The sequence below is a fragment of the Elephas maximus genome, chromosome 8, assembly GCF_024166365.1.
Source record: "Elephas maximus indicus isolate mEleMax1 chromosome 8, mEleMax1 primary haplotype, whole genome shotgun sequence".
Taxonomy (NCBI): Eukaryota; Metazoa; Chordata; class Mammalia; order Proboscidea; family Elephantidae; genus Elephas; species Elephas maximus.
In genome coordinates, this window is record NC_064826.1 from 9,634,269 (window position 1) to 9,651,932 (window position 17,664).

The 17,664-nt window shown below is 40.4% G+C and overlaps 1 protein-coding gene across 2 annotated transcripts in view; it reads left to right on the forward strand.

Moving 5' to 3' along the window:
• BRAF (B-Raf proto-oncogene, serine/threonine kinase) overlaps nt 1-17,664 on the forward strand; it is a 144,573-nt gene that overhangs the window by 46,584 nt on the left and 80,325 nt on the right. For both annotated transcript variants that reach the window (XM_049894770.1, XM_049894768.1), the window contains exon 2: nt 11,835-11,936. In XM_049894770.1, the coding sequence (XP_049750727.1) occupies nt 11,835-11,936 (102 nt within the window). The remainder of the gene's footprint in view (nt 1-11,834; nt 11,937-17,664) is intronic.

Sequence of the window (17,664 nt, forward strand, 5' to 3'; positions counted from 1 at the left end):
ATAAAACTACTGAGCATACATTTTAACTCAGTCTCTCTCTCTTTTTTTTTTTTTCTTTAAATAGGATTTTAGATGTTTTGGAGAGAAGATAGTTCGTTACAGTCATACGTTGCATAACATCCATGAAACGTTCTGTGAAATAGGACATTATGTGATTTGGATGTTGTAGGAACATCATATTATATGGTATAACTTATGAGACCATGGACATATATGTGGTTGGATGATGCCCGAACGGGCGACACGTGACTGTACTTACAATGGATGCTTTAGAGCATTAGAATGTAATCAGAGCTTCAGACCAGTTCTGGCCTGGATCAGTCACGGCCAAGGAATTGAAACTGGAACAGTTTGACCTTCAGAAGACCCAAATTTTTAAAATTTGGGCGAACCGGAACGATAACCGGAATGGGAAAAATTACAGTCAAAGCCCTGCTAGAAACTTAATGCTCATTCTTAGAAAACAAGGGCAGCATATGTGTTGCCTAGCAACCAGATCTCTTGACTGTAGGATTTTGAGCAGAGCAGGAAACAGCAGTGCCCTAACTGTGTCACTTTGAACATGTGTCCCTCTCCGTGGTTCTGGCAGTAATCCAATATTCTGCATCGGGGCCCCCTGAAAGGGCTCACTACACCTTTTCCAAGTCTGCCATTCCGGGGCTTCAGCCTGTAATTTTTCCCATTGTGGTTATCGTCTGGTTCCCCCAAATTTAAAAAAATTGGGATCTCTTCTGACTTTGCTTTGTCTACCATGAGTGAACCAGCTTGAACTGGTTCAAAGCCCTAGATGTAATTCTCTCACGAAACCCCAGCTGAGAAAGAAAGTACCACATCTTGAGTAAGGTGACTATTCTTTGTCTGACCTTACCTGCACCCTATTGTTTTTCTGACCTCCTTTGAACCCTCTGGAATGTGTTTTCATGTCTGCCTTTAGCTTACCCAGAATATAGAGCTGTTCGTATTTCCACACAACTGGTACTTATAACACTACCTGCCTTATGCTAAATAGTGTATCTCTCCAAAACCCACCAGACCCATTGCCATCAAGTCGATTCCAGGTCATAGCAACCCTATATGACAAAGTAGAACTGCTCCATAGGGTTTCCAAGGAGCGGCTGGTGAATTTGAACTGCCAACCTTTTGGCTAGCAGCCAAACTCCTAACCGCTGTGCCACCAGGGCCCCAAATAATGTACCTAGGAGCTAGGAATAAAACATTGATCGGCCTGAAGTAGATCACAGCTTTACAGAGCTCACGGTCCTACTAGGCTATGACTTCCCAGTTGTCTACTTGTGACCATGTTTTCCCACAGATGTTTGATTTTAGAACCCTGGGACATGGTGCTCTGGCCTGGGGTCCCAGGGTTCTGGAGAGCTGGAACAACTGGGAAAAGACATTTCAGTGAGAGGAAGTTATGGCCAAGGACTGTACCCAAAGGCAGGGAACAATTTATTGTGAAGATGAGCACAAATACTTGCAATTTAAAGTCCTGAGTCTGTACTGCTGCTGTTGCATCACATGATCTGTATCTATATTTTCATTGGATTTAAATCCTATTCCAAATACAGTTCCATTCAGCTCAGTTTTATGTATGTGGGGAAGAAAAAAAAATTCACTTACCTGCTTACTGAAGAGTCTTTTGAATAGTTGCATTGAGCAGTTGTTGAATTTTCAAGTAAACTTAGAGCATGACATATGAATGGTTTAAAATAGTGCATTTGTAGCACTATTTGTTTGGGTTTTGTTTGTTTGCTTGTTTTTCAGGCTGTCTGAAACTTTAGGGTTTATCTCCTCTTATTTAGCCAGAAAAACATTTTTTAAATCTTTTTATTCCATTTGAGGTGAATTTCTAAGTTTGACTCAAAGAATATTTTCTGCTTATCGATTTCATGAATCTATGAACCCTTCCCTATTTTTATTTCTGACCCTGTACCTGGCCAAAAATCCCTAGGTGGTACAAATGGGTAATATATTCTTTTATCCTGTAGGTTTTCTCTTCACTTTCTTGGTAAAGTCCTTTGATGCCCCAAAATTTTTCATTTTGATGAAGTCCAATTTATTTTTTCTTTCATTGCTGGTGCTTTTGGTATTATATCCATTGTCATAACAAGGTCTTAAAGCTTTATGCTGATGTTTTCTTCTAAGAATTTTATGGTTTTAGTTCTTATATTCAGGTCATTGATCAATTTTTAATTTTTGTATATTCATCTATATTTTCATCCAGTTTAAATCCTACCCCAAATACAGTTCCATTCAGTTTTTTGTATGTGGAAAAAAAAAAAGATCACTTACCCATTTACTGAAGTGAGACAGATCCAACTTCTTTCTTTTCCAGTTGTCCCAGCAACGTTTGTTGAAGAGACTGTTCTTCCTCTTCTCAAAAGCAATTGGCCATAGATGCGCCGTTGTCATTAAGGTTACCAGTGAGAAGTTCACCACCAAGTTAATTCTAATTATTTTGTAGGAAGCTTTTAGGGTTTTGTTTTTCCAGTTTTTAATTTCTGAAATTTCATCATGAAAGGTAGGATTTATCCAGATGTGAGTCTTTTTACTCCGCTTGCTTTGTGTCTGCTGAGCCCTTCCAGCCAGAACATTAGTGTTTTATTTAGCTCAAAATGTTTTTATGCTCTTATTGTACTACTCCTGTTATCTTCATTGGGAACTCTGTGAACTTCCTAGATGTATTCTTTTCCTTATATTGTCCATCTCCTTTTGCTCTGCCTTTGGGAATTTTCTTGAATTTTATGTTTAAAAATCACTATCATGGTCTTCAGTGTTCATCCTGTTATTTACTCATTCTGCCCCCAAAATTTTTTTTCTAATAATAGTATTTGTAATTTCTAGAGAGTCTTTTTTTCCCCCAGTATGATGGTTTATTTAAAAATATACATTTGAGAACTATGATGTGTTTCTTAGTTGATTGATCTGATTTTCTTCCTTAAGGATTTTTTTGTTTGTTTTTAATTTTTTATCGTGCATTAGGTGAAAGTTTACAGAGCAAATTAGCTTCCTATTCGATGGTTTGTACTTGAAGTGGTCCATGACGTTGATTTCATTCCCCCCAGTGTGTCAGCACTCTCCATATTTCCATCCTAGGTTCCGGTTTCTTTTTGTCCTCATTTTCTATTCCTTCCTGCCTTCTTATATCTTTGCTTTTAGGCAAATACCCTTTCACCTCATATAACTGATTGTTCTAAGGAGAACATTACCTTCAGGTGTTATTGTTTATTTTATGGGCCTGTCTATGGTTGCTGAAAGGTAGTCTCCAGGAATGGCCTCATTTCAGGTCAGAAGGGTGGCTTAGGACCATAGTCTCGGGGGTTCCTCTGTCTTTGTCAGACCACTAAGTCTGGTCTTTAATGTGAGTTTGATTTTTTGTTCGACATTTTTCTTCCGCTCTGCCTGGGACCCTCTGTTGTAATTCTAGTCAGAGTGCTTGGCAGCGGTAGCTGGGCAACATCTAGTTCTTCTGGTCTTGGGGTCATGCAGGCCGCGGTTCAAGGGGCCTGTTAGTCCTCTGGACTAATTGCTCCCTTGAGTCTTTGATTTTCTTCACTTTCCTTTGCTCCGGATGGTAAAAGACCAATAGTTGTATCTTAGATGGCCACTGAAAAAAAAAATTTTTTTAATGTTTTGCTTTAAGGTTATGATATCTTTGCAAGACTCTACGAGTATAGTACTAAATTTTGTTTTTAAGTTTTGTTTATTACTTGCATTATTTCCATTTTCTTCTTGGCCAGCCATTCTGTTTGTTCATTGTGATCTTTCTCTTTCCTCTTACTGGATGTTTATAGTCTTGTGACTCTTGACTGTGTATTCCTCTCTGTGGATAAAGCACCAAGTTGTTTGCGGCAGGGAGCTGTACGCTTATGTGGTTCTAACTAGATGCCATCGAGTTGGTTTCGACTCGTGGTGATCCCGTGGGTGTCAGAGTAGAACTGTGCTCCCCAGGGTCTGCAGTGGCTAGTTTTCAGTAGATCACTGGGGCTTTCTTCCCTGGCACCTCTGAGCAGACGCAAACCTCCAGCCTTTTGGTTAGCAGCCAAGCGTGTTAACCATTCGCACCACCCGGAGACTCTACATGGGTATAGGCTTCTTCTACATGGGAAGGCTGACTCTGGCTCTGCAGAAGTTGTGTCTTCATAGGTTGGGTGTCCTCTAGGGTGCAGGGATCTGGAGCAGACAGGCTTTAGGGGCACCACAATCACAAAAGTAAGGGAAGCTTTAATGTATTTTATTTCTGGAAGGAGCCAGTTAACTTACCACCTGAGTTTTCTTTCTTTCTTCCCTCCCTCCCTCCCTCCTTTCCTTCCACATTGGGAACTATTTCAGGCATATAGAAAAGTATAGGGGAAAATATAATTTACATCCACGTACCCATTACCCAGCTTTGTTGAATCATGCTTTTATCATATTCGCTTCAGGTTTTTGTAAACAAATAAATTATGCACACAGATAAAGCACCATATAGGCTTGTGTCTGATTCTATTCCCTTCTCTCTCTCTCTGTTCAGAGGTAACCACTAATCTGCATTTAGTGTTCATCATACCCGTGCATGCCTTTATATTGTTGCCATGGGTACATATGCTAACAGTATAGAACATCGACTGCATGTTTTAAAGCTGTACATATCTTGAAACTTGTTTTCTTCACTCAATATTGTGTTTTCAAGATGTGTCCATGTTGATACATTTAGCTGTAGTTCTTTATTTTGATATATTTCAGTATATGAACATACCAGAGTTTGCCTGTTTTTCTTTTAATGAATATTTGGGTTGGTTCCAGTATTTTGCTGTTATAAGCATTGCAACAGTGACTGTGTCCTGTGCATATGTGAGTATATAATAGCTAGATAAAATATGCACATCTTCAACTTTATTAAATCAAAAACCGTTCCAGTTGAGTCGATTCCAACTCACAGCGACCCTGAAGGACAGGGTAGAACTGCCTCATAGAGTTTCTAAGGATGTAAATCTTTACTGAAGCAGACTGCTACATCTTTTCTTCTGCGGAGTACCTGGTGGTTCGAACTACTAACCTTTTGATTAGCAGCTGAGCACTTAAACCACTGCGCCAGCAGGACTCCTTCAACTTTACTTGATGTTGTCAGGCTACTCTCAGATATCTGTGTTATATACCTGTAGCATGTGAGAATGCCTATTGCTGTACATTGTTGTCAAGTCCTGATATTATTAGACCAAAATTTTTGGCCAGTCTCACAGGTGTGAAATGGTATCTTGTTTTAATTTGCATTTCTTTGATTATTAATGATACCATTGGTTTCATGCATTTATTGGATATTCTGGATCCTCTTTGGTGAACTACTTGTTCATAAATCTTTTGCCCATTTTTCTTTTGGATTATTTGACATTTTTCCAAAGTATAACCAGTTATCCCAGCAATCCTGTCCACCACTGAATTGAAATGCCAACACAAATAGATAAACACCCACACCTCTGTTTCTGAGCCGTCTGTTCTGTCCCTTTGGTCTCCTTTTCTGTCCCTGTATCAGTTCCATTACTTTGTAAGTCTTGACTGTCTAATAACACCAGACTTTTCCTTATTCTTTAAAAGTGTCAAAAGGCTATTAACGTGCAATGCTGCCATAAAAATTTTAGAATCTGTTTTTCAAGTTCCTTGAAAAAACCCTTTTGGGATTTTGTTTATTGTACTGAATTAATTTGGGAAAGTTTGACATCATTATGGTATCGAGTCTGTAGGTAGGTCTCTGTCAGGGAAGGGGGGCTCAGACACGTAGACACACACACATACACATACAGAGCATGTGGTATAAATGTAAAATAAGGTTTAGTGGAGAAAAATAAAGAAGTACCAGAGCATGCGCGATCCCTGAGCCGTGTTATCCGGTGTAGATGTGTGCTTCGGCCAGACATAACTAGAAGGAAGGTACCATGGAAAGGGCTCCCGTATAATGCCAGAGCAGTGAGGTTGATGATGTGGCCCTGTTACAAAGGGGAAGCTTCCTCCTCTCTGGGGCTGTCACCAGCCTTTCTTTGCAGTGAGCTATCTCAGACCTGCTGAGCCAGCTTCCTGAGAGCCACCAAAAGGGGGGGAATTCAGCTCCAGCGTCATCTGAGGTTGTCTCTCCCTAGTCTTTTGTGCACACGAGTGTTATTTTGTTGTTCCTTCCAGGAAAGTTTCACATATCTTTTGTTAGACTGAACCGTAGATTTTCCTGGTTTCTAACGCTATCTGGAAGAGCATCTCTTCTGAATTGGCAGTGGCTGATGCAATGGACACTAGTATATTATTACTGGATTATATTTCGGAGCTTGACGTCTGTCCCCACAGGTTGGATTATTTTGTGGGTGGTTTTTTGTGTGTGTGTGGGTGTGTTTTTTGTTTGTTTCTGTATTCGTCAAGTTTGGGTATCTAGGTTTTGCTGGGTTCATAAAATGAATTTGGAAGATTTTCTTTTTTAATGCGTTAAACCAAAACTTCCAAAAGAACAAGCAAATCTGTCTTGGAAGAAGGACAGCCAGAATGCTCCTTAGAAGCAAGGATGGTGAGAGTGAACTGTCTCATATACTTTGTACATGTCATCAGGAGGGATCGGTCCCTAGAGAAGGACTTGGTAAAGTAGAGGGTCAGCAGAAAAGAGGAAGACCCTTAATGAGATGGACAGATGGATTGACACAGGGGCTGCAGCGAGGGGCTGAAGCATAATGACAATCCTGAGGGTGGCCAAGGACCAGGCAGTGTTTAGTTCTGTCGTACATAGGGTTTTATGAGTGGGAACCGACTAGACGGCACCTAACAACAACACAAACCAAAACCCGTTGCCGTCAAGTCAATTCCAAATCATAGCAACCCTCCAGGACAGAGTGGAACTGTCCCATCAGAAGCAGCTGGTAGATTCACACTGCTGACCTTTTGGTTAGCAGCTGAACGTTTAACCACTGTGCCCCCAGGGCTCCTTTTAACGCACTAAAAACCATTAACATACTATCACCTATTAATTACTGGTAATAGATAATATATTCTTTAAAGGTTTGATAGAAACAAATCTGAGCCTGGAGCCTTTTTTTGGAAGGAGGGGACCGGTGGCTGTGGTTTTCTTGTGCCATAGCTGATTTTCAGTTCCTTCCAGAGCGGTTAGCCTGCATTTATATTTTACCACAGGCAGCTTTTGATCAAGGCATTTTTAAAAAAAAAAAAATCTCTTACCTTTTTCGGAGAGGGAATTTTGCCATTGTCAAGTCACTTGTTAATCGTTAGTTCTGTTGAGTTCATTCTGACTCAGGGTGACCCCATGAGTAGAGCTGCTCCATAGGGTTTTCAAGGCAGCGGTCACCTTTCTGAAACAGATCATCAGGCCTCCCTCCAAGGCACCTCTGGGTGGGCTTCAGCCACCAACCTTTTGGTTACTAGTCCAGTGCTCAACCGTTGGTGGACCTAACGGCTGGTGGTAAAGTCACCTGACGTTATCAGTTATTCACCAAGATTGCCTGGCTTGAATTTCTTTGGTCTACTAAAGACATCAAAACAGGACAGGAAACCTTTTAGTACCTTCCATGAAGGTTTTTGATTCTTTCATTTCCTTTTTAAGGTGTGGTAACAGATATTCCTGTTCTCCAAGAAGGTATTTTAAGGCCCAAACTACATATCTACCATTATCTTTACAGTATCTTGTTCTGTTTCTTAATGTGTCTCTGTTTTAGTAGTATCATCAGAGTTCTTTATCTTACTCTTCTGGGGAAATCTGACAGAATTTTCTCTCCCTGCCCCTCCTTCTTTAATTCCAGCTGTGGCTCATTGTGGTTTTTCTTTGTCCTTTCGATGTAAAATAACTTTTGTTTGGGGGAGATAGGAACTTCACTTCCAGATACTCATGGCCTGGCCCTGCCGTACGTAACCAGTCTTATACTTTTCATTCCCCAACAGGAAACTTTGGTTCTGATCAGCTCAGTCTCCCCATTGCCTATGCTCCTTCTTCCTCGCTAATTATTTTTCTTCCTTTCTCACTCTGACCTCTTGGGGGAATAGTTCTTTGTCCTAATGGTGCAGGAGTTTTATCTAAGGAGCTTAAAAAGAAAAAAGGAGGCTCTGGTAATAGAGTTCCCAACTTTCTGGCCAAAGGACAGAATTACTGAACTAGGATTGTTTTTTTCCCTCATATTCTGAAGACAGCTTAAATCTTATTTCTAACATTAATTGGATACCTGTTATGATTAAGGCACCAAGGTAAGTGACGAGGGGACAAAAAGATGAATTAGTTATGTTTCTGATCTCAAAGTAGCAATTGGGCATGAAAAGCACAATTACCTGTAGGATATCTAACTTGCAGAGCAGTTCTGCCTGGGTATCAGTACAGTCATCATAGATGAAGTATCATTTGAGGGATGATTTGAAAAACATTTTCCCAGCCAATATTTGAGTGGAAACAAAACAGATGAAATCTGTACCCCCTTAGACTTTTTGTTCTACTGGGGAGTCAGGAAGACACGTGTAATTAACAAAATAAAGACGTAAAATATATAATAAGGCGATCACATGTACTGTGGAGAAAATACAGTAAGAAAAGGGGAGAAACTGACTCCATGTGCTTGGGGAGAGGCAGGTGGTTGCCTTGGGATGGTCAGAGAACACCTTATTGAAAGGTAACATTAAAGACATGGATGAAGATGGTAAGGTGGCTAACCTTATAGAAATCGAGGGGGAAGAGCCTTCCAGGCAGAAGGAATGCTAAGTCAGCGATCCAATGTTGGGAAGATCATTGAGGCCAAGTGTGACTGGAGAGGAGGGAGTGGCAGGGAAAACAGTAAGAGGTGAGAACAGGCAGTTAGCAGAAGGCTGGGTCGTGTCATGCTTTGTAGACTGTTGAGGACCTTGGTGATTTTTTTCAGTTGGGGGTGTTTTGAACAGAAGAATAACATGTGACCTGAAGTTCTATTTTTAAAAGATCACTCTGGGGACTAGGCCATTCTAGCTGTGAAACAGAAGCAACCACTTCAGAGACTGTTGAAATAAACTAAGAGAAATGGTGGTGGCTTAGACAAGGGTGACAGTGGTCCTGAAGGTAAGTAGTGGTCTGATTCTGCATCTACTTTTCTTGGAGATGTGTCTGAAGTCAAGTGTGAGAAAGAGTCAAGAATGACACTAAAGTTTTTGGTTTGAGCAACTTAAAGAATAGAGTTTGTCATTTTCTAAGATGAAGACACTGGAGGAGAAACAAGTTCTTTTGAGGGGAGGAAAAAAATCAGAGGTTAGTCTCTGAGCATGTTAGATTTGAGATGCCTGCGTGGAAACCCTGGTGGCATAATGGTTAAGTGCTACAGCTGCTTACCAAAAGATCGGCAGTTCATGTCCACCAGGTGCTCCTTGGAAACTCTGTGGGGCAGTTCTACTCTGTTGTGTAGGGTTGCTATGAGTCGGAATCAACAGGAACGAGGTATTAATTACCCACATAGAGATGTTGAATAAACAAAAAATCAAACCCGTTGCCATTGATTCGATTCCGTCTCATAGTGACCCTATAGGACAGAGTAGCACTGTCCTGTAGGGTTTCCAAGGAGCAGCTGGTGGGTTTGAACTGGTGACCTTTTGGTGAGCAGCCGTAGCTCTTAACCACTGAGCCACCAGGGTTCCCAGATGTTGAATAGGCAGTTGGAAAAAAAGAATCTGGAGCTGAGAGGAGAAGGCAGATCTGAATTAAAAAATTGGGGCTTCATCAGTCGTATAAAGCCACAAGATTGGATGAGATCACCTAGGGAGTGAGGGTGGCTACGGAAAAGCAGACATCTCACATTTTGGTGGGATATGAGAGATCATCAAAGGAGTCATAAAGGAGAATATTGAAATATTTAATTGTAGAAAAACCGAGAGCCTCTAAAATTGCTTCTCAAACTTTAATGTGCATACGAATCAGCATGGGATTTTGGTGTAAAGTGCAGATTCCGAAACACAGGTCTGGGATGTGGGGCCTGCATTTTCTACCAAGCTTCCAGAGGTACTGGTGCTCCTGGTCTGTACACAACAAAAGAAACAAAGTGAACAAGTGAAAGGCTGTAACGTTTGTAGGAGAACGAGGGCTAATATCCAGAATATGGAAAGAGTTGTATAAATCAATGAGAAAAAACAAGCAACTCAGTAGAATAAAAGGGGGAAAGAATTTTCAAAAAAGAAACTCAAATGGCCAATAAACATGAAAAATGCTTATTAACCTGTTGGGAAATCAAGTTAAAACAACAAGATCACCTTTCTCCCTTCAAATTGACAAAAGTTTAGAAGTTTCATAATACCCAGTGTTGATGAGATTGTGGAGAAAAGGACGCTCTGTCAAACCAGTCAGATCAATTGGACTCATTTTTCATCAAAGAAAAAAATTACGACTTCATATTTACCTTCAAATACACGTTAACATGTACTTCTATAACAACCACCAGACTTCTGAATTCCAGGCTGTCTGGGTAAGGATTGGAGCCTGGCCAAGAATTTATTGATGAAATAAGTTCCTGCCCTCAAATTTTGTTTTTCTTAAGGGAATTCCTCTCTTCTCTTAATTTTCTATTTGTTAGGTACCTTGGAGCTTATATGTTTCAGAACAATGTACCTTAGTAGGATTTGAGATGGGTAAGAACTTTGCTTTTTTTATTTTTTTAGATAATATGGATGTCTTAGTCATCTAGTGCCATAACAGAAATACCACAAGTGAATTGTTTCAAGAGACAGAAGCTTATTCTCTCACGGTCTAGTAGGCTACAAGTCCAAATTCAGGGCATCAGCTCCAGGAGAAGGCTTTCTCTCTCTGTCGGCTCTGGAGGAAGGTCCTTGTCATCAGTCTTCCCCTGGACTAGGAGCTTCTCCTCACAGTAACCCAGGGTCCAAAGGACATGCTCTGCTCCCGGTGCTGTTTTCTGGGTGGTGTGCAGTCCGCTTGTCTCTCTGCTCGCTTCTCTCTTTTATATCTCTAAAGAGATTGGCTGAAGACACAATCCAATCTTGTAGGCTTAGTTCTGCCTCATTTACATAACTGCCGCCAGTCCCATCTCATCAACATCATAGAGATAGGATTTACAACAGGTAGGAAAATCAAATCAGATGACAAAATGGTAGACGGTCACACAATACAGGGAATCATGGCCTAGCCAATTGACAGACATTTTGGGGGACATGATTCAATCCATGACAATGGGGAATGGTGATTTTGAAAGGGGAGGTAAGAAGAGAGAACTAGTTCTCAAGCAGATCAGTTAGGAAGAGTGAAGACCTAGAACTTGATTCTTTTAAAATTATCCATGCCCACCTCATCCCTGGTCACCACTGCACTTTGAAGACCATTGAAATGAACAGTGCAGATCCATATGAATTCTTACGTGACCACTAAAAAGAAATTAATGTGTGTATATATTATGTATAATATAAATGGAAAGAATACTAAGGCATAGTCAGTGAAAACAAAGCAGGTGTTAACTGTTTTATATGTATATGAAGTATTTATGTGTACTCGTGTATTTTACATATGGCCGTATTTATGCTTTTTACATGAGTAAAAAAGGAGAAGCGAATGGATGCACACCCCACCATAAGCAGCAGTGGACCTGGGAAGGTGGAGGTTAATTTTGAATACTCGTGTATTACTTGGACCCTTACTAACTGAGAATCTGTTGTATCCTGCTAGTGTAGACAAAGACCTGAAAGGTGTTGTAACAGTTGCAGGGAAGACCACTGTAGTAGCAGGCGATCTCGCGGTCTCTACACGCTAAACGTCAAAGAACGTGCGCGGTTCCTGCAGTGTAGTTGTCTACATTAAAGCGTTTCTAATTCACATCCTACGTGATTTTATTTAAATTCTTTTTTAAACTCTTTCCTAGGTGTGGAACATCAAGCAGATGATCCAGTTGACACAGGAGCACATAGAGGCCCTGCTGGACAAGTTTGGGGGGGAGCACAACCCACCATCAATCTATCTGGAGGTGAGCTTCTGAGGGCCATGTCCGTGGTAATTTTGAAAACAAAAAAAAAAGTGAATTTATTAACAGCATTTGTACTGAGAATTTTGGTTATCCTGATTATCTTATGGCTGGGATTAGAAATAGACAAGGGAAGAGAGAATTACCTTTGCCATTATTATACTTCTTAATATTATTTTGTTTCACTTGTCAAAATAACATGTATTACTTTTGTCATTTGGAAAATGTCAAATAAAGAGGGAAGTCTTTATATAAACTTTAAAATGTTACTCTGAATTAAAAAAAAAAAAAGATTTTAGAACAGAGAGAAAGCATGTTTTGGAGGTCAGCAAACTAGTTACCATATTGAAAACGGGATTTGTAAAGCCTCTTTTTTTCCAGAATGAGCTCCCCTCCCCCAAATTGGTTTCTGCTTCCTTATAGGTAAAATTTGCAATCTTTAAATAGCCCAGCATTGCTTAGCTTTACTGTTTAATAGTGCTTTGAGGACTGTATCAAGCCCTGAGCATGATTGTAAATTTATAGGGTTAGTCATTGTTCTTAATCCTGTTACGTAGTTACTGTTGTAATCACAAGAGAAACTTCCTTGGCATGAGTTTCCTTATGTAAGTCACTCGGGGCTGCACCACTCACGAGCTGTTACGGAATCCAGGCAGTCGGGCTCACAGTCCCCACGACTCCGCACTCCCCTCCACCACTTTTCTCTGTGAAAGCTGGTGCCGGTGTAACCATGGGTCAAACAAGGAGATCGCTCTCCGTTCATGGGATCACGTGACCGTTTGTGAGCAATTTGTAGGCAGAGATTGACATACTCCTACATTTCTAAATTACTAACCTTGTTACTCCTTAAAGGGCAGGTTAAATCCTCAGTATTTCTTGAGAACATAGGTTTGTGTTTCTGATGTAAACTTGGAAATAACAGCTAATAAACGGTTCTGTTCTTCCTCCTCTCCTTCATATGGATTACCCCAGATCACACTGCCAGTTAATATCATTGCTAGGACTAGAATTCGTATCTGTGAGCACTAGGGAGAGTACTTTGTAATGTCCCAGGACATCTTTTATTTATGTGTTTCAGGAGAGCAAGCAGAGGAATCATTCAGAGACGAATACTTCTAGTGAAAATAGTAATGCTTTGTTAATCAGAATTAGACAATATAACCAGCCATTTTTCTGCCAACGTTTTCTGAGTCTTGGGAGACTTCCCTATCCTCAGAAGTAAGACACTTGATTTAGCAGCCATGTCTCACTCTAGCAGTGATTCAGTGCCCTCCACACACAAGACTTCAGGCCTTGTGCTGTCTGAAGGCTGAGGGGCATTAAAAGCAGCAACTTTCAAATAGCAACAACAAACCTCTGAGCTGATTCTGTACCTGGCACAGTATTAAATGCATTTATTATTTAATTGTGGCAGTTACCTCAGAGCTAGACACAGGTACTAGGTGTTTCTGTTATCCCTGCTTTACTGGTGAAGAAAGAGAGGTTGAGTAACTTGCTGAAGGCTGCACAGCTAATAAGGGGGAAAATGCATATATCTAACTCAGAAGTCTGCGCTCTTGATCACTGCTGTTACGCCTTTATCCTGCCATTGCTTCTCTCCACTGCACTCCCAAACAGCTCTTCTCATTCAGGCTAAATCTAATTCCTTCAGCCATTCTTGGTGACATGATTTGTAGACCTTTTATTAGATATGTTTGGTCAGTTCCTTTTCAAAATGAGACATCCAGAATTGAACCAACTGTATGAAAAAGTCATACTTGGACAGTACACAGCAGTCCATACCTCATAGGTTTCAGGATTAGCACATGGTGAAGCAGGAGACGCTGTAGAGGGTAGTGCAGTGTAGTGGTTAAGCTGAACTCTGGAGGCACACAGACCCTGCCCTTGGATCCCAACTCTGCCTTGGTTTCCACAGACAGGCCACCTAACCTTCCTGTACCTCAGCTCGTTGGTAAAATGATATCACACACGTGGTCCTTAAAGGATGAATTGAATTTATATTTATGAAATAGCATAGTTCCTGATGCACAGTAAGTGTTCATAAATCATTCATCCATTCATTCAACAGATATTTATTGAGAGCCTGCTGACAGTGGCACTATTCTAGGCCCTGGGGATATAACAATAAACAAATCAGACAAAGGTCTCTGCCTTCAAGCAGCTTCTGTTCTGGCCGGGGTTCGGGGGTAGACGAGAATGACAGACATTAAACATATAAAAGAGTTAAAACATTGCACTTACCACCGTTTGAAGTACTATGAAGCAGAGCCTGGCTGGAGATTACAGGACTCTTCCCCAGGGGAAACAGACTAGCCCAAGAGAAAAGACCTCTCTAGCCACAGCTAGCTGCAGGCCCTTGGGTGAAAAGCCAGGTCCCTGCCGATGAGCCTCTTAGACCCACCGTTCTGTGGGCATTCGAGAGTCCTGAACTCGCATGTATGAATGGTTGGCTAAAGATAACCAGGTATTTGAGGAAAGCTTTTAATAAGGAAGACAAAAGCAGAGCTAGTCCAAGGGAACTCAAAGAGTGCAGAGCACAGAAGAAAACTTGAAAATAACTATAATTAACACTGAAGATAAAAGAAAATATAGCACTCGCTCTTGTCTCATGTTTGTACTGAAAAGGCAAAACGCAACAAGAGAACAAGAAAGAGCTCTTGGAAGTTAAAAATACTGTAGGTGGAATTTAAAATATATATAGGTATATGTATACACATACATGTGTGTACATATGTATGTACGTGTGTGATGAATAAATAAACATAAATGTTGGAAGATAAAGTTGAGGAAATCTTCCAGAAAGCAGGATAAAAACAGTTGGAAAATACTAAAGATGAGAAAAATTAGAGGGTAAATCCAGAATTTCTGTAAAAATTACAGTTGCTTTTGACTATAAGAAGTAGAAACATGCAATAACAAGTTGCAAGAACAAATGAAGCGCTGGTGGCACGGTGGTTAAGAGCTCGGCTGCTAACCAAATGGTCAGCCGTTCAAATCCGTCAGCTGCTTCTTGGAAGTGCTGTGGGGCAGTTCTGCTCTGTCCTATAGGGTCGCTGTGAGTTGGAATCGACTCTACAGCAGCAGGTTCACATAACAAGAAGCATGGAGGTCCGTTATTCTAAGGCTGGCTCTACCGCTCAAAGCTGTCAGACACTGGGCAGGTCTTGACCTCTCCGTGCTTGAGTCTTTTCCTTACAGCAAGACAGAGAAATCACTTCCGTCACCATCAGAAATCTTCTCCTTTTTCTTTTTCTCACTATTTTAGTAGAAAACTCGCTTTTAAGTTGCTCTAGGTTTTCTCCTACCGACAGATGAATAATAATGAATATTCTGTTGATTCCCTTGATAGTAATTATGATGAAACAGGCTGTAGTACTCTAAATAAGGAATTTTAAATTTGCCTCCTCAAACTTTGGTTCCTTTTTTTTTTCTATCATTATCCAGAAGAAGAAAATACCAGTTTGCTCTGAAAAGCCATTCCCCAGAGATTCTTCATTTTCTCTGTTTTTCTGTATTCATTCATCCAACATGTAGTTGAATGCCTTCTGTGTGAAGGATACAATGCTAGATCCTTTTCTAGGAAATTCTTCCTTTTGGACCTGATATGCTGGAGCCCAGATGGGAAGGGATAGTGCTTTATGGTTATATGCCTAGGAACGGAACTGCTGGGTTGTATAATAACTATATATATTGCATTGGGCAAATCTGCTGCAAAAATCTCTTTAAAGTGTTAAAAATCAAAGATGTCACTTTAAGGACCAAGGTGCACCTGACCCAAGCCGTGGTGTTTTCATTCGCCTCATACGCATGTGTGAAAGCTAGACGATGAATAAGGAAGACTGAAGAAGAATCGATGCCTTTGAATTGTGGTGTTGGTAAAGAATATTGAATATATGATGAACGGCCAGAAGAACAAACAAATCTGTCTTGGAAAAAGTACAGCCAGAATGCTCACTGGGGAGACTTCATCTTACATACTTTGGACATCAGAAGGGACCAGTCCCTGGAGAAGGACATCAGCCTTGGCAGAGTAGAAGGTCAGCAAAAAAGAGGGAGACCTTCAACAAGATGGACTGACACAGTGGCTGCAACAGTGGGCTGAGGTATAGCTGCCATCGTGAGGATGGCGCAGGACCGGGCAGTGTTTCGTTCTGTTGTACACAGGGTCACGTGAGTCAGAACCACCTCAACGGGCACCTAACGACAACAGCGTAGTAACTTTATGTTTCGGCGGTTTGAGGAACTGCCAGACTTTTTAAAGCGACTGCACCGTTTTACATTCTCACCAGCAGTGTGTGAGGGTTTCAGTTTCTCTGTGTCCTCCTTAGTAATTGTTGCTGTCTTTGTGACGATGGCCATCCTAGTAGACGTGAAGTGGTATCGCGTTGTGCTTTTGGTTTGCATTTTCCTAATGATTAATGATGTCGAGCATCTTTTCTATGTACATATTAGCCATCTGTATATCTTTGGAGAAATGTCTATTCAAATCCTTTGCCCTTTTTTTAATTGAGATATTTGCACTTTTTTTTTTTTTTACCATTTTTATTATTTTTTCTTTTTATATATAATTTTTATTGTATTTTTAGTGAGAATGTACACAGCAGAATAGGCTCCCAGTCAACAATTTGTACACACATTGTTCAGTGATGCTGGTTACCATCTTTGTATTGTGTAAACATTGTCATTCCATTTGCTTCGTTCCCATTAACCTAGTCTCACCATCCGCCCCCCCTCACCCCCCCGCCACAAAGCCCCCAACCTTCTCATCTATGCTTTAAAATAATTGTCAACCATTTGGCCTCGTATAGATGATTTATTGAAAAGAGTACAGTACTCAAGGGTGATATTCTTTACTTTATGAGCTAACCTGCTATTTAGTGAAAAGATGACTTCAGAAGATAGTTTTGGTTCAGGATTTAAAGTGTGCTGTTTGTCTTTTTATTACTGAGTTGTTACAGTTGTTTGTATATTCTGGATACTAGACCCTTATGGGATATATGATTTGCAGATATGTCCTTCTATTCTGTGAGTTGTCTTTTTCAATTTTTTGATAGTGTCCTTTGAAGCACAAAAATTTTAATTTGATGAAGTCCAGTTTGTCTAGTTTTTCACTGATTACTTGTGCTTTTAGTGTCATATCTAAGAAACCACTGCCAAATCCAAGGACTCAAAGATTTATTCCTGTGTTTTCTTCAAAAAGTTGTATAGCTTTAACTCTTACTTTTAGGTATATGATCCATTTTGAGTTAATTTTTCTATGTGGCGTTGGGTAGGAGGAGTCCAGCTTCATTTTCTTCCATGTGGATATCCAGTTACTGCAGCACCATTTGTTGAAAAGACTTTCTTTCTCCCATTGAATTATCTTGGCACCATTGTTGAAAATCAGTTGACCGTAATTGGAAGGGTTTATTTCCGGACCCTTAATTCTGCTTCACTGTTCTGTATGTCTGTCCTTAGCCAGTACCACTGTCTTGATTACTGGAGCTTCAAACTCAAAAATAAGGACGTTGTGACCTGTATCCTCAACCAGTTTATAGTATGAGTCATGTCAAGAGCTCAGCTAAGTAATAGCAGTAGTAATCACAATAAGAATTACTGGTACTACTTCTATCACTACTCCTACTACCTACTACTACTAATAAAAGTATTTATTGGGCTTTTGCTATGTGCTAGGCTCCGAAATAATTGTCCTACTTAATCCTTGTGAAATTATTTCCCAGATGGTAAAGTT